Source organism: Helianthus annuus, chromosome 3 (genome assembly GCF_002127325.2).
Source record: "Helianthus annuus cultivar XRQ/B chromosome 3, HanXRQr2.0-SUNRISE, whole genome shotgun sequence".
NCBI lineage: Eukaryota > Viridiplantae > Streptophyta > Magnoliopsida > Asterales > Asteraceae > Helianthus > Helianthus annuus.
Window position 1 is genome coordinate 6,437,974 of NC_035435.2, and position 25,462 is coordinate 6,463,435.

The 25,462-nt window shown below is 35.3% G+C and overlaps 2 protein-coding genes across 4 annotated transcripts; both read left to right on the forward strand.

Moving 5' to 3' along the window:
• The first annotated feature begins 963 nt into the window (after nucleotides 1–963).
• Nucleotides 964–8,120, forward strand: LOC110928555 (probable lactoylglutathione lyase, chloroplastic). Its single transcript, XM_022171566.2, has 9 exons — nucleotides 964–1,250; nucleotides 2,995–3,184; nucleotides 3,277–3,401; nucleotides 4,033–4,097; nucleotides 5,862–6,074; nucleotides 6,243–6,290; nucleotides 6,976–7,083; nucleotides 7,186–7,326; nucleotides 7,783–8,120. Exons 1-9 carry the CDS (start codon nucleotides 1,124–1,126, stop codon nucleotides 7,822–7,824), a joined length of 1,059 nt encoding a protein of 352 aa, XP_022027258.1. The 5' UTR covers nucleotides 964–1,123; the 3' UTR covers nucleotides 7,825–8,120.
• A 1,301-nt stretch (nucleotides 8,121–9,421) lies between these two features.
• Nucleotides 9,422–25,216, forward strand: LOC110928556 (probable RNA methyltransferase At5g51130). Of its 3 annotated transcripts, none has more exons than XR_004888176.1 (9): nucleotides 9,422–9,619; nucleotides 20,138–20,252; nucleotides 20,366–20,413; nucleotides 20,506–20,761; nucleotides 22,072–22,159; nucleotides 22,334–22,399; nucleotides 23,606–23,685; nucleotides 23,787–23,855; nucleotides 25,018–25,065. XR_004888176.1 is itself a non-coding variant. In XM_022171567.2 (8 exons), exons 1-8 carry the CDS (start codon nucleotides 9,488–9,490, stop codon nucleotides 25,105–25,107), a joined length of 864 nt encoding a protein of 287 aa, XP_022027259.1. In that variant the 5' UTR covers nucleotides 9,422–9,487; the 3' UTR covers nucleotides 25,108–25,216. The 3 variants fall into 3 exon arrangements, 1 of the variants encoding a protein (XP_022027259.1); XR_004888177.1 differs by having other exon boundaries at nucleotides 23,609–23,685; XM_022171567.2 differs by lacking the exon at nucleotides 23,606–23,685 and having other exon boundaries at nucleotides 25,018–25,216.
• Nucleotides 25,217–25,462: the final 246 nt, after the last annotated feature.

Here is a 25,462-nt window from a genome sequence, read left to right on the forward strand (position 1 = left end):
GTTTAGATGGTTATTTTATCATTTTTCTTTTAACCAGTTATTACTTTAACCGGTTATTTTCGGTTAATTAACCGGTTATTTTCAAAAATATAAATTATTTTTTCGGTTCTTTTTCTAGTTAACCAGTGCATCGGCTAGAAACCGGTACCACCCTAAAATATCTATATCTGGTTACGAACCAGCAGTTAATATTAAGTAGAAACCGGTTATCTATGAAGCACGGGGACACCATTTACGTCGAGTACCCGTCCCGGGGACGGCTCGGGGACGTTTTCCAAACGTACTCGGATGTTGGGGACTTCTACATATGCTTGGGGACGGCTCGGGTACTTCCAAAACAAAGTATCGGGGACGTTTCCTAAAATATTTAGGGTTTTAACCCTTTTAACTTCCAAAATACGAATGGTTGGCCTTTTTAAATTACATATGCTCGGCCTTTTAACTTCCAACATTCACGTCATTGTATTATCAAGTATCAACAGTAGGATCGAATTATCATTCAGCGAATTATCAAGTATCACTATCAATAGTAGGATCTTTCGCTAGATGAACCAGAATTTGAAAACGTTTCAATTAACGATAATTAATTACCTATGGTTTAAGTAGTGTTTTTGGAGTTTAATATATTTTTGGACTTTGTTTAATATTTTTTTTTGGACTTTGTTTAATATAATTTTATTTTTAATATTTTTTTTGTCGTACCCGTATCTTGTATTTTGAATTTTGTCGTTCCCTGTACCCATATCGTCCCCGTATCCCAGTCTCATACCCGTATCCGTGCTAGCCGGTTATTGGTCTACCGGTCCCGGTTAACAAAACCGGGTTTTTTGCCAACCTCTTACCTCTGGTTCTTATGCACGTGTAAAGATGTTATCCTGGCTAAGAATACCCTTACACCTGCAACCAAACAAACCCAAAACACCGATAAACCCACATTCATCTCATCCTTTCATACGTCACCTTTTAGCGGAATCAATCCTTCTCTTCTTCCTACACAAAACCAGTTTTATTCTCTCTTTCTCTCACACACACACATACACACTTCACTCACACACACAAAAATCGCCTCAAAATATCGATAGTGTGTGTTTAATTGTTTATGTGTGAAAATTATTGAACAAAAATGGTGCAGATAATGGCGTCAACGGTCCGTCCTTCGATCTCACCGTTCGGAACTGCTCGGTTTGGTGGTGGAATCTCCGTGTGCGATTCGTCTTCGCGGTTCGGTTCGATTCGGTTTGGTTTCAGTGGTATGGAATGTGAAATTATGATTAGGTTTTGTGTTATGTTGATTTGAGTATTTTGTTATGTGTGTATGTGGATAGAATGATTGATAGGGTTGTTTGTTTGATATATGGTTTTAATTTGCTGAATTAGGTTTAGTGTTTGCTTAAGAATGGATGAGTTTTAGGGCATTCGTGTAATTTTAGGTGTTTTTTGTTAGAATTGTTGTTAGGAACATGTAGGAACTAGGATTTTGGAATAATGTTGTGTGATTTTGCTAAAAATTTTGTTCGTTTTTGGTTACTCTTGAGTGGAAAGTTTTTAGGACACCTGAACACGCTTAACTGGTGAGTTGTAATGTCGTATAATAGAAACGTCTTTGGACTCGGCGTGCTCGATGAGGTTTGCCCCATCTTTGTAAATAGGACTAGAGATGAAACGAGAATGATATCGTTTGCCTATGAGGAGGTCATGAATTTGTTTTTGGTTATTGAATGTGAACTTTAGCAAGGTCACCAACCCGGGATTCCCACCCAAGCATGTTTAAGGGGCTGTTTGCCAACTTCTGAATGGTTAAGTGCTGAACCAGTAAGAGGTCTGAACCATTAAGAGCCAGTATAATGCTTAACCGTTCAGAGACAAATGTATGACCAATTCAGATTAGAGGTCTTAACCATTCAGATTCAGTATAATACTTAACCATTCAGAGGCAGATGTCTGAACCATTCAGACATCTGCTCACGAAACAAACAGTCTGAACCGTTAAGTGCTGAACCCGTAAGAGGTCTGAACCATTAAGAGCCTCATTAAGAGGTAAACAAACAGCCCCTAACTGTGTAGTTTTCCTTACATCCATGGTCAAATAGTCAATGCGCCCGATACACGTTGGTGGGATTTAGGGTCGGACATTTATGACTCAACATCTCTCTCAGTCTCTTGTGAACTGAACAATATGGGATTTGCCTAAGGTGTCCCATATGTATTTAGGCATTTATTGCTTGATATTGAAATTTAGGTTCGATTAAAGCATTCACATTGGAACCTTCTTCTTCATCTATAAATTTGATCTAAAAAATACATTTTTCTATAAATTTTGTATACTTTTCAAAAACATCCCACATCCAATTCTTTATCTCTACCTCTATCTCACCCACAAACACTTATTTTATTATTATTTTCTCTTTCCTACACACAAAAAAAAATAAAGAGTTGCATATAAACCTCTAAATATAGAGGTGTACTTTACTATTCTATAAAATGTTCTTTATAATAGAGAATCCAATGTAGTGTTGTTTTAGTTGTTTTCTCTATATTTCTCTCTATATTATATAGAAAGTATGGATATAGAGGTTCCAATGTGAATGCTCTTAGCTCAAGCTTAAATTAGAGCTCTTTTTCACAATCGTCTAGTTATTTTTCAAAATTTGATCCTAAATAAACTTTAATTACCCAAAAAGAGCCTTTTACTAGCCCAAAACAAGCCAGAGTATGAATTTGAAAGGTCAAAAGATATATTAAATTGATAAATAAACTGAGAGATACAAGAACTCAATACACCGATCCAACAAAAATCTATGAAATTTAACAGGCGGCAGCCTAGAGTTAAATGTGTATGCATGTTATATATTTATTTACAAAATGCATAATTCAGATGTAATATGGTATTAGTATAACAACTTGCTTATTGTATGTTTAAAAAATTTGGAAAAACGAGGGCTGCAAGGTTAACTGGTCTTTATTTAAAATTTATGATTTTGTATATTTGCCCAGTGGGACCACAATCGCAACGTTTTGGTCTGAATAGACAAGAAGGAAACCGTAAATCAGCTAAAACAATTGTAAGCATGGCTCAAGGAAGCACAACAATCACACAGGAAAATGCATTGGAATGGGTAAAAAGTGACAAAAGAAGAATGCTTCATGTTGTTTACCGTGTTGGGGATATGGATAGAACAATAAAGTAACATTTAAATTTAACCACATGTTAATTTTCAACAGTTTAATTCTTAAATATTTGTGAATATGTGGATATCAATTGATTTATGCTTGCAGGTTTTATACAGAGTGCCTGGGAATGAAACTGTTGAGAAAAAGAGACATACCCGAGGAGAGATACACGAATGCGTTTCTTGGATATGGACCAGAAGATTCTCACTTTGTGATTGAACTTACATATAGTAAACCATTTTTAAACTATTGTTTGTAATGCACAAAAAACTGACTATCATCAATGCGGACACAAAGCATTATATGCTCGAAAAATATGTGATTGCATTGCGTACATATTTTCTTTCGTTTTATTCACACCCTCTTTCTTCAAAAAAAGAAAAGAAAAAGAGTAAAATGCCATATTCGTCTATGAGGTTTGGCCAGTTTTGTGACTTTCGTCCAAAGGTTTGTTTTTCCGCATCTGAATCCAAAAGGTTTGAAGTCTTGCCATTTTCATCCGACTTGTTAACTCCATCCATTTTTCTCCGTTAAGTCGGGGGTATTTTCGTCCCTGAGAAAATGGATGGAGTTAACGAGCTGGATGAAAATGGCAAGATTTCAAACTTTTGGATCCAGATGCGGAAAAACAAACCTTAGGACGAAAGTCGCAAAACTAGCCAAACCTTAGGGACGAAAATGACATTTTACTCAAACAAAAAAGAAGTGTTAGTTTGGATAGTAACATCGGTGGTTGCCTTATACTTTTATGATGTTAACTTGTATAGCATGATACTTCATATGAGGCCTCTAGGTTAGTTTCAAAGCCGAATAAATATATATAGATTCTTTGCTTATGACTAATAACATTTATGCTTCCAGATTATGGAGTTGACAAATACGACATTGGAACTGCATTCGGTCATTTTGGCATTGCGGTTGATGACGTGAGTGAATCTTATACCATTTGCGTCCTCTTTAAGTTCTTGCATCTGCATATACACCATGAAGTTTTTGCACGGGTCAAAATGGGTTGGGTTGACCATAATACTTTTTGAAGTTCAGTTTTATAAAATAATTACAAAATGGGTTGGGTTGACCAGAAATATCTTCAGACGCTGGCCCGTTGCTGGCTCTCTAAGTAAACGGGTCGAAATCACGTCTCCATTTAGATATATTATCCTCGTTTTAACTTATGTAGTTAATATCGGTATTATATCACCAATATATCGGTTATTGGTCCCCATGTAAAATATCAGTGTCAAATATAGGTACCGATAGTATTGGTGATATTGACCAATATTTGACCCATAGTTATCGATAGCGCAGATAGCGTTCACTATCGCGCGCTTCGTAGCGAAGCGCCAATGTCTCGCAATCTGTTACGTAGTGACTGAATAGCGTGATTATAGCGGATTCCGACGACAAATTCCGGCTGGAAACCTGCAATTTCTGCCGGAAACTTGCTGGAAAATAGGAGAAAGAAGAGCGGCTGTGTTTTCTTGCGTGTTAGGGTTAAATAACTTTATGGATTTTAACATTTAACCCCTCTATCTTTCATTAGTTTACATTTAGTCCCTAAAACTTGTAAAAAAAATTACACAAAAGTGTAAAATTAGTTTGTGTATTTTTAACATTTAAACCCCCTATTTTAACTAGCTTACATTTGGCCCTTAAACTTCTAAATTTATATATAAAAAGGTATAAAATTAACATTATTTACATATAAAATTTATAGATAGCTATTTTTTATTTCTTAAATTTTTAACTACCTTATCGCTAAACACGAAATAGCGGGCACTATTTCATCACTATCGCTACGTAGCATATAGGTACCTTGTCGCTATTCGCTATCGATAAATATGATTCGACCGAAATTTTGCTGATATATCACCGATTTTCCCGATATCAGTACCATAGTTATTAAAGGCGTTAAGCGCACTCAAGGCGCATAGGCATCGCCTGGGGCCTAGGCGTAAGGCGCAAAAAAAGCGTGGGCCCGAGAAAAAAAAAGCGTACAACAAAAAAAAACTTAAAATATTTTTATATAATAGAAAATTATACTATTCTTCAAATAAAATAAAATAAAGCTATTATATAACATTTAATATCGTCTATTTAGTACCAAAAGTTATAAAATTGCTAGAGTTTCATTAGATAAAAGTAGAAATCTACTTAGAATCTTGCAAGAATTTAGAGAATTTGGTCGAAAACTCTCAGGAATCTAGGAATCTCGTTGGAACCTACGCATGAATCATCACTTGGAGAATTAAAGCGCAATTGCCTTGACTTAAGGCGCAATTGCCTCGCCTTGCTAGGAAATTGGGCCTAGGCGCAAGAGGCGATGGCTTTTAACAACTATGATCAGTACCTTTCTTCTTAGTTCTACCATTCGTCTTTCTTCTTATGGCTGCTATTAGTGTTTTAAGTCTTAATTGTTAAATGTTAGTGTTTTAAGTCTTAATCATTTCCTACGTGCTACAATTGTTAGTGTTTTGCAAGTTGCAAAAGGTTAATTTGTTAACGATAGGAGAGTATACCGAATTGTTAGTGTTAAATTGCTATATAGATATACATAAATTCTACATGATATTAAAATTACTGATTTCCCACTGCGATAACCTATATCTCAAATATCGGTCCTTGACCAATATCCGATTTTTTTACTGCTTTAACTGCATAGGTTTTAACAAAGATTTGGGTTTTTGCAGGTTGCCAAGACTGTCGATCTTATAAAGGCCAAGGGTGGCACCGTAACCCGGGAACCGGGTCCCGTCAAAGGTGGAAAATCAATAATCGCATTTATCGAAGATCCCGATGGTTATAAATTTGAGCTTATAGAAAGGGGTCCCACTCCTGAACCCCTTTGTCAAGTAATGCTTCGTGTTGGAGATCTTGATCGTTCTATAGCTTTTCATGAAAAGGTGTGTGGTTTTATCTTATCTAAAAAATATTTTATTCTCACATTCTATTAATTTTTGTGGGCTAACATGAAAAGGTGTCTGGTTTTGTCTTAATTAAAAAATATTTTATTATCACATTCTATTTATTTTTGTGGACTAACTTTTTTTTTAATCTCATATGTACTTTAGGCTTTTGGTATGGAGCTCCTTCGCCGAAGAGATAACCCTGAGTACAAGGTATATTGATGAGAGTAATGTTACACGTGCCAAAATATATAATCTTTTTATAAATAAAAGATTATATTGATGAGAGTACATTGTTCATTATTATCTAGATTATTATTTATGCTGTTGCAGGCTTCCTGTTTATAGACATTATAATCTTCCTCTTTTTATATTGAGTAAAGTACACATATGGTCCCTATGGTTTACCAAAATTTTGGATTTGGTCCCTAGCTTTCCAAAAGTACACGGATGGTCCCTGTGGTTTGCACTTTGTAACACATTTAGTCCCCAGCCAACAAAACTAAAGGTTTTAGCATGTCCAATTTAGAGACTAAATGTGTTACAAAATGTAAACCACAGGGACCATTCATGTACTTTTGGGAAAAGCTGGGGACTAAATGCATTACAAAGTACAAACCACAAGGACCATCTGTGTACTTTTGAAAAGGTAGGGACCAAATCCAAAATTTTGGTAAACCACATGGACTATCTGTGTACTTTACTCTTTTATATTAAATCAAGGTTTTTTTTTTTTTTTTTTTTTTTTTTTTTTTTTTTTTTTCATATTTGGGATCTTGAATCTCCATATTTTCTAAAATGTTTAAATTTGACATGTATTGTCGTCTTAAATAAGCCTGTATCATTCATTATAATATTTTATTAATAATTCGAACAAAGCACTTGGTTGATTCTGCAGTACACCATTGCAATGATGGGTTACGGACCAGAAGATAAAAACGCTGTACTGGAGTTGACTTATAATTACGGGGTCACAGAATACGACAAAGGAAACGCTTACGCTCAGGTCAACCGAGACTTCTTTTTGGTATTTATGTCATCGAATATCATCCTAATCAGTCAAATTTGGTAACTTGTTTTTTTTTTTTTTTTTTTTGCTCGGTAACAGATAGCAATAGGCACAGACGATGTTTATAAAACTGCAGAAGCGGTTAAGCTTTTTGGCGGGAAGGTTACCAGAGAACCCGGGCCCCTACCTGGTATCAGCACCAAAATTACCGCATGTTTGGACCCTGATGGTTGGAAAACGGTAAGATGTGCGGGTCTGGAACGGGTCAAAATGGTTTAGTGTTGAAAGAGGTTTTTTATTACGTATGAAAGGGTTGGGCAAGGTTGGGTTGACCCATGAACGTCTTTTATTCATTTTCAAATTTTATATAAAAATAGTTAATGTGCTACAAAAACAGTTTTATAACAGTATTAAACTGAAGAGTAAAGTAAACGCATGGTCCTTATTGTTTACCAAAATTTTTATTTGGTCCCTGGCTTTCTAAAAGTACACGGATAGTCCTTGTGGTTTGTACTTTGTAACGCATTTAGTCCCCAACTTTGCTTAAAAGTACATGGATGGTCCTGTGGTTTGCACTTTGTAACGCATTGAGTCCCTAACTTAGGCCTGCTCAAAACCTTTAGATTTGTTAGCTAGGGACTAGATGCGTTACAAAGGGCAAATCATTTGGATAACTTTTTTGACGATAATTTGCAGGTCTTTGTTGATAACGTTGATTTTCTAAAAGAGCTAGAATGATGATGATGTGGAAGATTTACTCATTCGGGGCTGAAACGCACACATCAAACTGTACCACCCACGCCATTTTGTAGATAACTGAGCAGTGGTTGCAACTTGTCACAAATTTGAAATCTTGGTAGAATGGCTAATAATGTGTATTTTTTTTTTTTTGGTGAAATTAATTGTGAACAGCCAAGGAAAAAGAGGAAATAGCATTGTAGAATTGGTGAAATCATTGCTTTATGCATCATTTGTTCCAATACATGTTGAACTTGTGTGTTTTACAATACATCTTACCGTTGTTTAAACATTAATTCTCGGTTTTGTACGAACATGATGTGGTCTTCAAATCAATGTCTTGAAATCAATTGAAGATTCAATATGTTTGGGGACTGTAAGTCTAGTATAAAAATTAATATGAAACATGTTGGCATCATGTCAATTATCACTCATAGGGAACCTTAAGAAATGAGTCTTACAAGCATCTGCAGATTTGAATAAGGAATTGACGTTTGACTTATGCAAGAATAAAACAAATCTATACGTACCTTTGGATCATACCTGTATTTGGCAACCTTCCTTTAGTACCTGATGAACCAAATCGATTCCAGCTGGGCAGCTGAACAAGATAGGTATTGCCTCGTTATTATTGGAACAGGTACCGGTATGTGTATTTATGGTTTTCGATCGGTATAATTATAGGGGTGTAAACGAGCCGGGCCGAGCCCGACTAGGCTCGAGTTCGGCTCGTCATGTTTTTATGAAGCTTGAGCTCGGCTCGGTTCTAGCCTTATTTATTTGAGCTCGTGCTCGACTCGCGAGTAAAATGCAAAGCTCAAGCTCGGCTCGGCTCGGTTTGAGCTGTTTTGAGAATAATCCCAAACTAGCTAAAAGCTCGGCTCAAGCTCACTTGTATATTGCTTAAATGATCTAAAGCTCGGCTCGTGCTCGGCTTGCCAATCTTATCATCATTATTATTATATATATAAAAAACTAAATTTTGTTTAGGCGCACGATGTTTAGGTTCGCGAGTCTAAACGAGCTTTGTATTTCAGTCTTGGGCGCGGACTCGATAACTAAACGAGCTCTATTTCAGGCTCGAGCTCATGCTCGTCAAGGCTCGGCTCGTTCGAGCTTATAACCGAGCCGATCACGGGTAACTCTCAAGCCTCTGGGATTGTTTATGCCCCTAGGTATATTACACGGGTTAGATATTCTTTTGGCCCTATCACCACGACTTTATATTTTTGGGTTACTACCGAGTACGGATACTGTAACGAACCGAAACAATACCAACTCACTGGTATATATAATAAATTATACATTAATGTAGTTCAAAAACCTGTTGTATATTAAATTTTAGAGTTAATTACTGTTTTAGTCCATGTGGTTTGTCAAAAATCACTATTTCAGTCCATTAGTTTAAAAATTGCGATTTCAGTCCCTGTGGTTTCACTTTCGTAATCATTTCAGTCCACCTCGTAACTATTTCAGTCCCTGTACTTAACAAAATAATGGATTGAAATGGTTACGAAAGTGAAAGCACATGGACTGAAATCGCAATTTTTAAAGTAATGGACTGAAATAGTGATTTTTTACAAACAATCGACTAAAACATTTATTGACTCAATTTTATTTCACTACAACAAAACCCTGTGTGCATAAACCCTAGAAGACGAAGATGGAAGACGAAGAAAAACCTCAAAACGACAGCGTACAAGCAATCAATGACAACAAACAATCCAACAAGAAGAGAAAGAAGCAGAAAGAAGTAGCTATATTCGGCAACTACAGAAACTATTACGGTTATCGAGTAAGTAAACCCTAATTAATTTCTCACATAATCATTTCATTCATTTTTCAACTCTTCGTCTTCTTCATGCATTGAATTTACTGTTTTAGACATCAATTCTTGAGAATTCAGCACAATTTTGGTATCTAGGGTTTGTTTTCAGCCCTAATTTGATGCATCAAGCTTAGTTAAATAGTAATTATATGATGATATTGTTTTGATCTTCTTTGTTTTGATGTTTACAATGAATATTAGTAATTTAGGATTCATACATCTGATCAATGCACATAGTTGTTAATAGCGAATAGCAACAAATAGCGACAAGGGACCTATATGCTTCATAGTGAGCGACCGCTATTTTATAAATAGCAATACACTAGAAAAAGAATTATGAAAATTTTTATATGTATATTACATCAAAGTATCATGGTATATATGTTATTTTACATGTATATTTAACAAAAACCTATAAATCCAGCTATTTACATAAAAAAAACTGTCTGCCTATGCAGTTAATAGCGGCGCTATAGCGGTTAGCGGACGTATGGGTTTGTAGCGGTCCAAATAGCGGTGGCTCATAGCGGTTCCGCTATTAGCGGCGCTATAGCCCGCTATTTGGCCGCTATTTGGAAACCTGTATAGCGGTAAAAGTCAAATTAGGTCAAAATTTGAAAAAATCGGTCAAAAGTTGCCTATAATCGAACCAAATCGGTCAAAACTGGATCAGATATTAGTCAAAATTTGACCAAATCGGTTAAGTGAAACGAATTGTTACCTTAATTTGAACAAAAATCAGTTGTTGCTCCATGATTTTGAACCATTGTAGAGATAACTGGGTACTATGCCTGATGAAGAAGAGAAGGGGAGCGGGAAACGGCATATGATGAAAGTGGGGATGATTAGGGTTATTTAAGTTTGGGTATTTTAACATATAACCCCCCTCCATCTTCATTAGTTTATATTTAGTCCTCATACTTGTGAATTTATATATAAAAAATATAAAATTAATGGTATATGTATATAGGTTTAGGTTCTTTTGTGAACACTTTCCAAGTAATGAACAAAACGAACAGATCCTGGCCATAGATCTTCTTAACCTTAACATAAGGGTAGGATCGTCTTTTAACATTTATAGTGTTATATATAATTTTATTTTTAAATTTCTCATGGCAGTTATCAGATAAACCACCCACGCTTCAACATGTCTAACAAATTCAAAATTCAATCGATCAACCAAAAAAAAATATGCGCCCATATCTTCCAGTTCGTTCTTCATATCATCAACCATCATTCAATTCGTTCTTCTGATTATCAACAACCAATTGAGCAGCGAATTTGTTCCACTGAAGATTTACTAATCACGACACATGATCAGCATGTTATTTCAGCGAATTTGCTAATTCATCAGAGCTCTCAACGACCAGGATTACAACATCAAGGTATAATCTTAAAAAAATTATGTATACAAGTTTGCTTCCAGTGGCGTTCAGGAGATTACATAGCTGTGTATTGTTCGGTTTTGGTTTTATAATTCCAAAGATTTATATTTTATGACAGATTCCAACGATCAACCCGATGTTGCAACCAATTTGTTTGTTCCTCAGAGCACTGAACGAGCAGTAGATCATCATCAAGGTATAATTTTAAAACAATCGTTTATACAATTCAGTATCCAATGTCATTGTGAGTTTAATAGATAACTGTATTATGTATTGGTTAGTTTAACTAACAGTTAAGATTTATAATTCACCACAGAGGATACCCTTTTGACAGAGACGAACGATCAGCCCAATGTTGCCGCCGTTTTTGAAATTCCTCATAGCTCTGAACCAGCAGGAGATCATTATCAAGGTATATTTTTAAATAATTGTTTATACAAATCAGTATTGAGTGTCGCTGTAGTGGTAATACATAGCTGTATTATATATTTTTTGTGTATTTTTTATAGTACTTAAGAATTATATTTTTTTGACAGAGGGTACTCGTATTACAGACATGAACGAGCAGCCCGACGGTCCAGCCAATTTGTTAACTCATCCGAGCTCTAAACGAGCAGAAGAACATCATCAAGGTATAATTTTAAAACAATTGTTTATACAAGTTGGTTTCCAGAATCGTTGAGTGTCAATACATAGCTGTATTATGTAATTTTTAGTTTTTAGGATCTTTAAGGTTTACAACTTATGACAGATACCAACGTTCAGCATGATGCTACAGCCAGTTTGTTAATTCCTCATAGCTAGATACATACATCCGAGATGGTGTAGAGATGCCATCCTAGCAAGTGTTCACTTCCTGGAGAATAGGTTATGTGACGACCAAAGTAGGAGTGGTGTGTTGTGGCACGAGATTTGTGATAACGTGAACATGTGTAGAGATAGGGTGCGTGGCAATATTGAGAAATTACAAGAGTTAAGTGACCAGATAAAAGCTATCAAAGATAAGCTTTTCAGCGAGATACCATGCGACCATTCAATCAATAAAAAAGGTGTTGTGATAGAGGATGTAATTGCGCATAAACAACCAGCCGAGGTTTCTTGCACGGCACCGCGGAAAATACGCAACAAAGGATGTGGTAAGCATAAACGAACAGTTAGTCCGGGAAAGAAAGCAATCAAGAAGAGTAAAAAACCGAGAACGAAATGCAATTTCTGCAAAAAAACAAGTTAGGGATCATGATAAGAGGAACTGTCCACTCAAAAAGGGGGATCCGGTTAAGGACGACTCGACAACCGACGAAGAAGATGAGATATACGAAGATGAAGAAACCGAAGAATCTGGGTCTGAGGATTTTGTAAGAGAAGAATATTTTCCGTAAACCGTAACAACATTCGCCTATTTTTCTAAACAGCCTGCTGGTTTATGTATTAGATTACATGTTTATGTAGTTTGTTTTCAGATGTACGACCGACGTATTTTGAGTTTTTTTAATTCTTATCCAGTATCCACTATCCATGCTTTGTTTTTGACAATATTCTTGTATCCTATTTTGACTCGCGATGTATGCTATAGGTTAAATTTACATGTAGTCCAGTAGGTTATAATGGTATATTTGCATATGTGTATTCTGAACCCAGTAGGATATCATTTTAGAGGTGTATATGTGGACATGTTGTTTGTATTGCGAGCAATATCTGCAGTTGCAGATTTTGTTCAACAAAGTAACTGGTATCTTTTAGTTCTGATACACTTCTGCAAGTAAACTGATATCTTTTTTATCAGCTGTGAATTTTGAACAAACTGGTATCTTTTTAGCACTTGTTCAGTAGGAATTTTGACCTCTTTGTTGATGTAATCGTAGTTTAACAAGCCAAACCGATAAGAAAAGAAGGTATGGGCATCCCTTTAGTTTAACGCAATATGAAAACTAACATTCTATTACCTTTGTTAGATATCAATTTTTAAATGACAAACTTGACCTCTTTAAAACCTGCTCTTAAAATTAATCTATATTGTTCACTTTGCCGGGCGTGAAGACTCATCAATTTGTTTACTTAAACGCCTTGTATCACGAAGTACCGTCAGCATTACTTTTATTATTACTAGGGTTAATTGCTGTGAGCCTTTGATGATACACTGTTAATTGTATCGTTTAGTCAGGAGTAAGAAAACGAAAAAGCTGAGTAAAGAATCTAAAAATCATCAAACTAGAGCCGGGTTTTACCATTTATGATGGAAGATGAATTTTTAGTTCATGATCCTACGTAGAGCCCAATTAACTCAACGAAAATGACAAAGCAGCCTAGACGTTGAACCAACTAGCAGCAGCGCAGAAGCCAACCATTACCAAGCAATAACCTTTTTTGATATAAATGAGTGAAGATGAACAGCGCGTTAGACATATGTGTGAAATAAGGCTCAAAGTTAATCAGACTAATTGTCTATACTATTTTTGTAACATGCGGAATGCACATCAGCGTGACCGTACAACTTATAAATATATACAGAAATTGGATGTTACGATGACTGTAAACATTATCCCATACACGATAATTCTACATAACATAATTAACACCCTCCAAAACAAAGCATAATAAGGAGCTTGTTCAGATAAACCAGTCAAATAAAAGTAAATATATTGTTTCAACACCAGGAAAACAAAACTACACAAAATAAATTCCAGTAGCAGTCTTTTGATCTATTTCTTTTTGTTGACGTCGGCATATTGGTAGGCTTCTTTTAGAATACGTTCACGGTGTTTGTTTGCCTCCGATGTTATCAATTTCGCTGCATACTTCTTCCTAAGTTGTGCTATCTTCGTTTTTGCTTTAGCCATGTCGGTTGGGAACCCAACTTCCCAGCGATCTTCAATGATCCCCATCCAGGTTTCCATGTGTCGCATTGTGTATATTCCGTAGTCTTCATTGTTTCCTATCGTCGCCCAACCTATCTCCAAACGAACAAGATGACGAGCTGCAATATCATAACAACGTGGATGACGAACACGCTTCAGGTACTTGACGACCACATCTTTCTGCACATAAAACAACTTGGTTAAATAAACCTGTGGTACACTTGTGTATTAAATAAATACAGTCACGTACCACTTTCATCGGAGTTGACTTTAAGAAAAAATCGTCATCGTCAACGACTTTAACTGGACTTTCAGAAGGATGCATATTATTTATGACTGTTATCGCCAGATTTTTCAGGTCAAAGCAAACCAAATAATAATGTCCACGTTCAAGAATTGGGAAAATAAGGTTCCCGTATTCTTTCAGGTCCATTAGCTCCTCCTTTTCCTCCAACACAACCCTCAAGGCGCTAGAAAACATCTCTATCATTTGTTTTCATCATAACTTGATTTGGTCAGCATCTCCTCAGCCTGGTGTTTGAAAAAAACAAAAAAAAATTAAAATACATGCATACGATATTCTAATCATCATCAGACAACGTATGTGTCGAATTTTCGTTGTCAACCTTCCGAATGACTCCCTTCTTCATCTTGTCAGCTGCAGATAATAGAAGTCAGTTAGAGGATGCACATGGCAAAGTACACACGTACACCTTTCTATTACTAGGTAACCCAATAAATAACATATCATAAGTACAACGCTCCAAACAACTTTACTTTCTTCATTATCAGAACATATAATTGGGTCTTCTGCTTTGTTTATAAATCTTGATTTCCATTTACCAGCTATCCGTTCGCTTTTTCGCCCTACATGTTTATATTAACAACCTCTTTTAATGAAATACTTGCTCATTTAATGATATGCAATTTATTTTTTACTAATAAATCCACTTACTAGTTCTCATTTTGATCTTTTTAAATCACCTAAAACAAACCATGGAAAACAATCAACTGGTAAAGTATTAGAACCAAAGATGTTTACACATTAACTATATGAGAACCAAAGATGTTTACACATTAACTATATGAGAAATAAGTACACAATTCTATGATAACAAAAAAAATGTATCACATTACCTACATATATGTACTTTTCAGCCTGTTCAGTATTAAACATATGTGTATTCCCATCACTTACACATGTGTATTCGTATAACAGTTAGGCTACCATTTTACACCATTCTTGACAAGCTCAGTTCAAGTCCCTTTTTTTAGACTAATGAAATCGATAGATTGTAAAAACCGTGCAACCTAAATACAAAATTCGTGTTTTTCGTCACAACCACATATCCTATGTACACAACAGTCTCAACAAGTTGTATACACATGTGTACTCTTATAACTTACACATGTGTATTATTATAATAGTTAACATAACAGGGTAAACCCTTTTAAACAACATTAGTTCAATTGAATTTTTTTACAGAACAATGAGATTGAACTACAAGACTCTACTAAACTGACACAATTACATACAAATCAGTATCTTACACTATGTAATCAGACCAAATACACAAATACTACTTTCTTTATAGACAACAAAATATACCTATCGTTAAAAGTTGGACGTATTTCGCAATCTCCAAAAAAGACAGAAGAACGACGGATATACACTACATTAAGATACACAAGCCGGGATAGATATACAACATATCTGAATGGTATATGATAAAGTTTGAAAAAGTACACAACTAATCGGTTAAATGGTCTCAGCAAACTAAGCCCTAGCTTCTGGATTAAAGGTATTTCGGGACATTAGGGCAAAATAACTCATAAACATTCGGCACAAATCTCTAATCAACCAAAACATATGAACAAATAACACCATTATATTAAAAAAAAGAGAAAAATGCCCGGATAGTCCCTGTGGTTTCGCCTTTTTTCACCTATAGTCCCCAACTTTCTAAAATTACCTGAATAGTCCCCAACTTTTCATTTATTGTTCCCGGATAGTCCCTGGGTCTAACTTCAGTTCGTTTTCTCTGTTAAGAGGGTGTGAAATGACAAAAATACCCTTTCCTTAAAAGGCCAAACCATAGGGACTATCTGGGCATCTTCTTCATTTTTATTTATAAAATCCCACCACCACACTTCATCTTCAACCTCCACCCACCATCACCCTCCTCCACCCTCCACCATCACCGCCGCGCAAAACCACCGTCGTTGTCGTCGTCCTCTTTGCCACCGACGACAATGACGGTGGTTTTGCGCGGCGGTGATGGTGGAGGGTGGAGGAGGGTAAAGACGATTTACAAAGTTCATTCATAAATTTAATAAGCATTTCAGAAACGTTCACCGTCTCATAATCAAAGCATGAAACAAGGGAGAATTAGTCTTGTAAAACAAAAGCATAAAGTTTACATAAATTACAAAAGTTCAAGATAAAGAGTGTCGTGCTTTAAAGCTAGTTATATAAATCATCATCATCAGACGCACCAGCAGAAGCAGCAAAAGGGTCCGAGCCACCGGCACCAGCGGCCGCACCGCTAGTCTCAGATAACCTAAACTCCGACCTGAAACCTCTAGACTGCTGCAGAGTCTGAGCAAATGCCTGGTACTTACGAATGTCAGCATCACTAACACTCCTTCGTGCAAACTTCATCGATTCTTCAAAATGCGCCGCCTTGATCTCCGGCACCTCATCCTCCACATCCTCCTCCATCGCCTCCGGGTTCTCACTCCTCTGTTTCTCCCTCTCAATATCCTGGAAAGAAAAAACACATCCCACAATTAGCATATTAAGATGTAATCAAATTACCAATCTACCCTCTATTAGGGGTGAGTAGAAAACCGCCAAAATTTAGGGTTCAGTTTCGGTTTTGCATGATTTCGGTGGTTCTGCGCGGCGGCGATGGTGGAGGGTGGAGGAGGGTGATGGTGGGTGGAGGTTGAAGATGAAGTGTGGTGGTGGAGTTTTATAAATAAAAATGAAGAAGATGCCCGGATAGTCCCTATGGTTTGGCCTTTTAAGGAAAGGGTATTTTTGTCATTTCACACCCTCTTAACAGAGAAAACAAACTGAAGTTAGACCCAGGGACTATCCGGGAACAAAAAATGAAAAGTTGGGGACTATTCAGGTAATTTTAGAAAGTTGGGGACTATAGGTGAAAAAAGGCGAAACCACAGGGACTATCCGGGCATTTTTCTCTAAAAAAAACATGAGAAAAACACTACCAAACGACTGATTTCACAGATCGAACTAAACCCTAGATTACGAGACGCGAAGATTCGTGTGTATAAAGACGGAACATTCAAAACCCTTGAATTAATACTACACTATGTAATGATACCTTGTTTTAATGATCCTTCTTGATGTTTATCATGTTGCAGAAATCGCCGATAAGAGGAGAGATGATGAAGACGACTGTGTTTTCGTTGTTGGTAGAAGTTATGATGTAGAGGTGGTTTTGTAGGATTGAAATTTACAAATTTGCCCTTATACGGTTACTATGTATCAGTTTATTCTTTTTTTTTAATTAAAAAACTATTAAAATCCTATAATCAAGATCTCATCATCCAACGCCCAGGATCTGTTCGTTTTTGTTCACAATTTAAATATGGTTCACTCTTGATCCCTACCCTATGTATATAATATATAACAAAATACATAAATTATGCATGGTATAAAAATTACCGCTATATCACCGCTATACCACCGCTATAACCTATATATCATATAGCGGACCTTGACCGCTATTCGATTTTGGACCGCTTTAACTGCTTAGCTGTCTGCTATTCACACTATTGGTCGCTATGACCCAAATAGCAACACTTGGTCGCCTTGCTAAATAGCGCGCTATAGCGGTCGCTATAGCCGCTATTGACAACTATGTCAATGCATGCAACTATACTTTGCTACTTAATATTCTCAATTTTTCATGTAAATTGGGGATGAACTGGAAATGGATTAACCGATTTGAAACCAAATTAACCGAAGTAATAGAACCATACAAAACACCGATGGATCGGTCTTGTAGTTTGTGAAGACCGAATTTTATGGTACTGTTTTGGTTTTGTATTTTCTGAAAACCGAACCGAGTAACCGAAAATAAATTGAATTATACAGTTAGGTGTTGATTATATGGAGTTATGACCAGGGACTAGGACGACAACTAGAAGACCGATAATTTGGAGAACATTGAAAATGGTAATAATACTTTATTTTTTTTACAATATAATTCAGTGTTTTAAAAACCGGTAAATACCGGCCGGTTATACCGGTATTACCGGTTCCGGAAGCAAATCCGGTACGAAACACCCCGGTAAATAAGTGAAACGGCATAAGATTCGTACCGGCGGTAAAATCTGGTATAACCGGTTTGAACCGTAATACCGGTACCGGCCCCATGGTTATTTTGGTATGGGTTTTTAGTATTCTAGAGTTATTTTGGTGCGCGCCGCGTACGTACGTACGTACGTATGTAATGTATGTATGTATGTATGTATGTATGTATGTATGTATGTATGTATGTATTGTATGTATGTATGTATGTATGTATGTATGTATGTTATGTATGTATGTATGTATGTATGTATGTATGTATGTATGTATGTATGTATGTATGTATGTATGTATGTATGTATGTATGTATGTATGTATGTATGTATGTATGTATGTATGTATGTATGTATGTATGTATGTATGTATGTATGTATGTATGTATGTATGTATGTATGTATGTATGTATGTATGTATGTATGTATGTATGTATGTATGTATGTATGTATGTATGTATGTATGTATGTATGTATGTATGTATGTATGTATGTATGTATGTATGTATGTATGTATGTATGTATGTATGTATGTATGTATGTATGTATGTATGTATGTATGTATGTATGTATGTATGTATGTATGTATGTATGTATGTATGTATGTATGTATGTATGTATGTATGTATGTATGTATGTATGTATGTATGTATGTATGTATGTATGTATGTATGTATGTATGTATGTATGTATGTATGTATGTATGTATGTATGTATGTATGTATGTATGTATGTATGTATGTATGTATGTATGTATGTATGTAGTATGTGTATGTATGTAATAGTATGTATGTTATGTATGTATGTATGTATGTATGTATGTATGTATGTATGTATGTATGTATGTATGTATGTATGTATGTATGTTGTATGTATGTATGTAGTAATTATGTTGTATGTATGTATGTTATGTTGTATGTATGTATGTATGTATGTATGTAATGTATGTATGTAATGTATGTATGTATGTATGTATGTATGGTATGTATGTATGTATGTATGTATGTATGTATGTAATGTATGTATGTATTATGTATGTATGTATGTATGTATGTATGTAATGTATGTATGTATGTATGTATGTATGTATGTATGTATGTATGTATGTATGTATGTATGTATGTATGTATGTATGTATGTATGTAATGTATGTATGTATGTATGTATCTATGTATGTATGTATGTATGTATGTATGTATGTATGTATGTATGTATGTATGTATGTATGTATGTATGTATGTATGTATGTAGTATGTATGTATGTATGTATGTATGTATGTATGTATGTATGTATGTATGTATGTATGTATGTATGTATGTATGTATGTATGTATGTATGTATGTATGTATGTATGTATGTATGTATGTATGTATGTCTATACGGGTAAAGCAATGTTATTGGAAAGATTGTATTTTGAAACTTGAAAAAGAAAGAGGACATGATAATAGTTATATTATAATTTATTATGTTAGTGAAAAAATTAAAACTGATAAGTTATGTCAATATAATTCATGTACGTATGTATCTCTATGAAATTATAGAGTTAACTAGTTTATCCGGTTGAACCACCCGGTACAACCCGGTTCTACCGGTTGAACCATTTTTAAGACCATCCCGGTATGATTTAAAAACCGGTTTTTAAAACATTGATATAATTCATTTTCTACTTAAATATTAATGCATAATTTGAGTCATTAAACTTCAGCCAAAATATTTCAAGCCCAAATAGCAAAACCGAGACCGAACCAAACACATATTAAAAACCAAAAGTTGAAAAAACCAAAAAGTTTTTAAGAACCCATAAACTATATTTCGGTTTTTGGTTCAGTTTGAGCCAAAAACCGACCCATGCACGCCTCTATTGTAAATTGTATTGAATTTTGTGTTTTCTTTTGATTTTATGGTTCAGATTGATCAAGGCTTGGAAGAGGATCCTAGGATAAAGATTATGAGGAAGGAATGGTTTGAAGGGAAAAACTGTCTTGACATTGGTTGCAATAGCGGATTAATAACCATTACGATTGGTAATCTTCAATTTCAGTTTTGAGTCAAAGTACATATTTGATGAACAATTTAAACCAAGCTAGTAAGCTGACTGTACATGTAGGCATGCATATTCATTTTTTTGTGATTGCAGCAAAAAAGTTCGGTTGCCAGAAAATCGTCGGGATTGACATAGATTCAGGTGAGTGGTTCTGGTCTTGAAAACCTCAGAACAGAATGTTACAGATTCATGACGTTGTTAATTAAAGAACACTTACAGATCTTCATTTCCAGCTCGAATTGAGGACGCACATTGGAATCTTAGAAGAATTGTGAAAATGAGTGAAAGCAAGAAGCATCCAAAGGTTGACAAGTCAAACAGTGCTGAAACAAACAATATTACAACTGATGTGGCTGATAAAACGGGTCGGGTTGAAATTTCAGGGAATTATTTTACTTCACATCTGTTTGAGCGCGTCTCTTTCTGGAAAGAAAATTTCATTTTTGGTTCTTCCACGCCAGGGGATAACGTGTATGATACCATTCTTTGGTAAGTTTATTCCGTCGATTCAGCCTAGACAGTTCATTATATAGGAGTGTTTGCCTAGGCAGTTCATTATATACGAGTGGATTAAAAATGGATTTGGGTCGGATCATTTGGCGCACGAACGCTTTATTGTTCTTTCCCTGGATTTTATAACCAATTAATGTGTTGCATTAGCATATGATTATGCTAGTGACTTTCGACTAGGTCTGTATACGAACCGAACGTTCGTGAACTGTTCGTGAACTTGTTTGGCGGGAAGTTCCTTTTTGTTCATTTATTAAATAAACGAATGAACATGAACGCAAATTTTTGTTCATTTAATTAAACGAACACGAACAAACGTTTGTTCGTTCATTTATGTTCATGAACGTCCGTTTATTTACATTTGTTTCTGTTTGTTTGTTTTAATATAAATACATAAGTAGTTATATTATATAAATATTAAGAGTTAATTACTGTTTTCGTCCCTGTGGTTCGTCAAAAATCACTATTTCAGTCCATTAGTTTAAAAATTGCGATTTTAGTCCCTGTGGTTCCACTTTCGTAACCATTTCAGTCCACCTCGTAACCATTTCAGTCCCTGTACTAACAAAATAAATGGATTGAAATGGTTACGAAAGTGAAACCACAGGGACTGAAATGGTTACGAAAGTGAAAGCACAGGGACTAAAATCGCAAATTTTAAACTAATGGACTGAAATAGTGATTTTTGACAAACCACAGGGACGAAAACAGTAATTAACTCAAATATTAAACATAAAATAGACTTCCAAACTACTTATATAAATATAACTAATTGGTAATTGAGCTTTGCGCTTTCTAGTAATAAAAATAGGTTTTCCAATAGAATTTATCGTAAGTAATCACTAATTTACAAAAAAAAAAATTACTTTATGCTTGTTTATGTTTAGTCAATTATGTTCATTTATTTTTGTTCATTTGTGTTGTTTATTGTTTGTTAAATTCCTTTCGTTTATGTTTGTTTGTTTTTGTTCGGACGTTCATGAACTGTTTGTTTAGGTTTTAAACAAACAAACAAAAATAAACACAAACATGCCCCTTTTCTCAATAAACGAACATGAATAAAGAACATGTTCGGTTATATGTTCGCGTTCGTGTTCGGTTAAAGTTAAATGAACGAACACGAACATGCCTCTGTTTGTTTTCGTTTGGTTCATTTACAGGCCTACTTTCGAGTTTCGGCCCATTTGATCAGTGTCCTTTCTAGTTATATCTTTTTTAATTAATTTGTTTCCATTTAACTCGTTTCCGTCGAGCGTTAAATGCATTTGTTTTCACAAATCGCAATGCAGTCTAAGTGTTTCAAAATGGATCCATTTGAACTGGGGTGATGAGGGTTTAATAACACTATTCTCAAAGGTTTGGCGGCTTCTTAAACCTGTAAGTGTTCAATTAGCTACATAATTATTATTAGTGTTAATTGTAAATATATTAATTAAGCCCATGTATTATACTAGTTAAGACCCATTTATTTGACCCCACATAGATTATGTGCCAAAATTGCTTCTTTTTATTTACACTTTCCATTTCTTATGTGTAATTGATCCCAAACAGGACGGAGTTTTTATTTTGGAACCGCAACCATGGAAATCATACATCAGTTGCCGTCAAGTGTCCGAGGTATATTCATCTCTAGGACTTATTGCACTAAATTGCAACTTACTTTTATTTGTCATTGCAACCTGTGTTTAAAAAAGCGCGCTTAAAGCGAGCGTGAAGCGCTGAAGCGCTGGAAAAAACGCTTTTTTGGGTCTGAAGCGTTACATTACGTGAAGCAATGTGAAGCGACGCTCCAGCCAATCAGATCACCATTTGGGCCATTTTTTAAGCCCAACAGTCTTTACAAGGTACATATCGACCTTATATCGACGATATAGCGACTTCCTATGTGAAATCCGGCGACAAATTCCGGCGACGGAGTTGCTTTCAGCCGGAAACCAGGAAGAAGGGGGAAGAAGAAGAAGAGAGATGCTGAGAGCGGCCGCGTATCTGTCTTTTAGGCTTTTAGGGTTTTTATAAGTTAAGGTTTTTAAACATTTAACCCCTCTATCTTTCATTAGTTTACATTCAGTCCCTGAAACTTCTAACTTTTTACTTAAAAAGTGTAAAGATACTTTGTCTATTTAAACTTTTAACCCCCTCTATCTTCAGTAGTTTACATTTGGTCCTTAAACTTTTTTAATTTATGCATAAAAGTACAAAATTAACATTAGAGTTAATTGCTCGGATGGTCCCTGTGGTTTCACGTTTTTTCACGTTTAGTCCCTACATTTTGAAAATACCATGTATGCTCCCTATGGTTTGTCATTTTGTTACTCGGATAGTCCCCCAACATTTACTCTGGGGACTATCCGAGTAACAAAATGACAAACCATAGGGAGCATACCTGCTATTTTCAAACTAACTGACATCTACTCAGGGACTATCCGAGTAACAAAATGACAAACCATAGGGAGCATACCTGCTATTTTCAAAAGATGGGGACTAAACGTGAAAAAAGTTGAAACCACAGGGACCATCCGAGCAATTAACTCTTATCATTATAAAATACATATATATAATATGGATAGCTATTTTTTATACATATATATAAAATTAACATTATTATATAATTATATATAATATGGAGCGCTTCGTATACGTGAAGCTCTCGCTTCGCGCTTGAAGCTTCGCTTAAAGCTTTTGGAACCAAAACGCTTCGGAGCGCTTCGCGCTTTTTTAAACCAAGATTGCAACGAAGAACACGTTCTTTTTCCCATTCTATGCGACATACTTTCAGTATCATCTTAGTATCATCTTACGATTGTTGTAACTAACCTTCTATAGCAGGTAAAGACGATGACGTGGCACATCCCAACATTGTCAAAATGAATGGTGCCACGTCACCATTTTATCGGCTATAGAAGGTTACTTGCATACAACAATAAAAGATATTTGGAGGTAGCATATGCCCTTTGGTTTGATATAAACAACTATTTTTTTTTTTTTTTTTTTTTGTTTTCTGCAGGTAGCATCAACTAACTATAAGAATCTTACTATTTTCCCACAACAATTTCAGGAGATTCTTTTGGATAAGGTTGATTTTTTGTTCTCTCGGTTCTTAAATTAATGCAGCATCACACTAGATGCATAGTTTTATAGAACGGTTAAACTATAACGGGTTGTTTGGGTATCCAAAATGATTAGCTTGATCTTAAGAAACAAAGTCAGATAATCACCTTTACTTTACGGCTCTGGATTTATGACACGACATGAACCTAACACGAAATTTGCGGGTTGGGGTTTAGTATAAACGGTTTCGGGTTAGTGTCACCCGACTGTTTAGTGGGTTGACCTGTTTAACCCATTTATTTATTTTTTTAATATGTATTCAATGTCATATGTTAAATTGGTTGGGTACTTTATGCAAAGATCTAAAACTTAAAAGAAAAATTGAGATAAGATTTTATAATTAAAATGTAATTATTCTATATACAGTTGTATTTTTTTTTTGTTGTAAAATGTAAATTTAGAGTAATAATAAGTGAAAAAATTAAAAAAAAAATAGGTTGAATGGGTCATGTTCGTTTCAACCGTCAACCCGTGAATATTTTTGTCGTACACGGGTTCATATGTCTGACACTCTTGACACGGTTTTCGGGTTCCGTTCGTGTTTGTGTTCGAGTCCATAGTTGTTAATAGCGACAAGGGACCTATATGCTACATAGCGAATAGCGACAAATAGCGACCGCTATTTTATAAATAGTGATACACTAGAAAAAGAATTTTGAAAATTTTTATATGTATATTATATCAAAATACCTTGGTATATATGCTGTTTTACATGTATATTTAAAAAAAACCTATAATCCAGCTATTTTATAGCTATATCTAATTGCTATTTACATCAAAAAAAAACCTAACTGTCGCTATTCACGCTATTGGTCGCTATGACCCAGATAGCGACACTTGGTCGCCTCGCTACATAGCACGCTATAGCGGTCGCTATAGCCGCTATTGACAACTATGTTCGAGTCCATGTCAAATTTTCGGGTTCGTGTCGGGTTGTACCCGCCAACCAGCGAACACGACCCGTTTAGCACCCCTATTTTACTTGCGCATCAAACACCCCTGTAAGTTCAGAGCTTCTTGAAGCAACATGTTTGACCTGTAAAGTCACACCGTACCTTTCGAGTTGTTTTAAACTCTCAGGTGGTATTGTCGCTACATATTTTCATTTTGAATTGTTTTGATTGCAGATCGGGTTTAGGAAAATCGAAAACTTGAGTTCGAGTTTAACCGGAAGCAAAACGGGGTTTAATAGGCCGATTTTAGCTTTATGGAAGTGAATAGCTTTGACTTTTGAGTACCATTTTTGGAGGTCTTTTGGAGACCCTTGTTAAAATCTGTAAGTCAAAACATTGTTAATAAATATAGCTCATAGAAAAGCTCATATAATGCCGGTATTAGTTTGATCTGGGCTTGCGATTTTGTTTTGACCCGTTTACTTATGCATGGTTAATCGGGCTATATGTTATTTCTAACGGGTCAAACCGGTAAAAAGCATATTTCACTTGAAGGGAAACATGTCAAATGAATCGAAATTCGTCTAAAGTGTATTTTAATGCACAAAACCTCCTGATCTAATTTTTAAATATATAATTATGTATATAACATTTTATAGAACTTGCTAACATCTCATAA

Bases quoted from the DNA above. Each gene is read 5' to 3' on its own strand.
- LOC110928555 (XM_022171566.2), top strand. From the start codon at position 1,124: ATGGTGCAGATAATGGCGTCAACGGTCCGTCCTTCGATCTCACCGTTC. The intron at 3,185-3,276 runs GTAACATTTAAA...TTATGCTTGCAG, and splicing joins GATATGGATAGAACAATAAA to GTTTTATACAGAGTGCCTGG. The intron at 7,327-7,782 runs GTAAGATGTGCG...GATAATTTGCAG, and splicing joins ACCCTGATGGTTGGAAAACG to GTCTTTGTTGATAACGTTGA.
- LOC110928556 (XM_022171567.2), top strand. From the start codon at position 9,488: ATGGAAGACGAAGAAAAACCTCAAAACGACAGCGTACAAGCAATCAAT. The intron at 20,253-20,365 runs GTAATCTTCAAT...TTGTGATTGCAG, and splicing joins ATTAATAACCATTACGATTG to CAAAAAAGTTCGGTTGCCAG. The intron at 22,400-23,786 runs GTATATTCATCT...TGTTTTCTGCAG, and splicing joins GTTGCCGTCAAGTGTCCGAG to GTAGCATCAACTAACTATAA.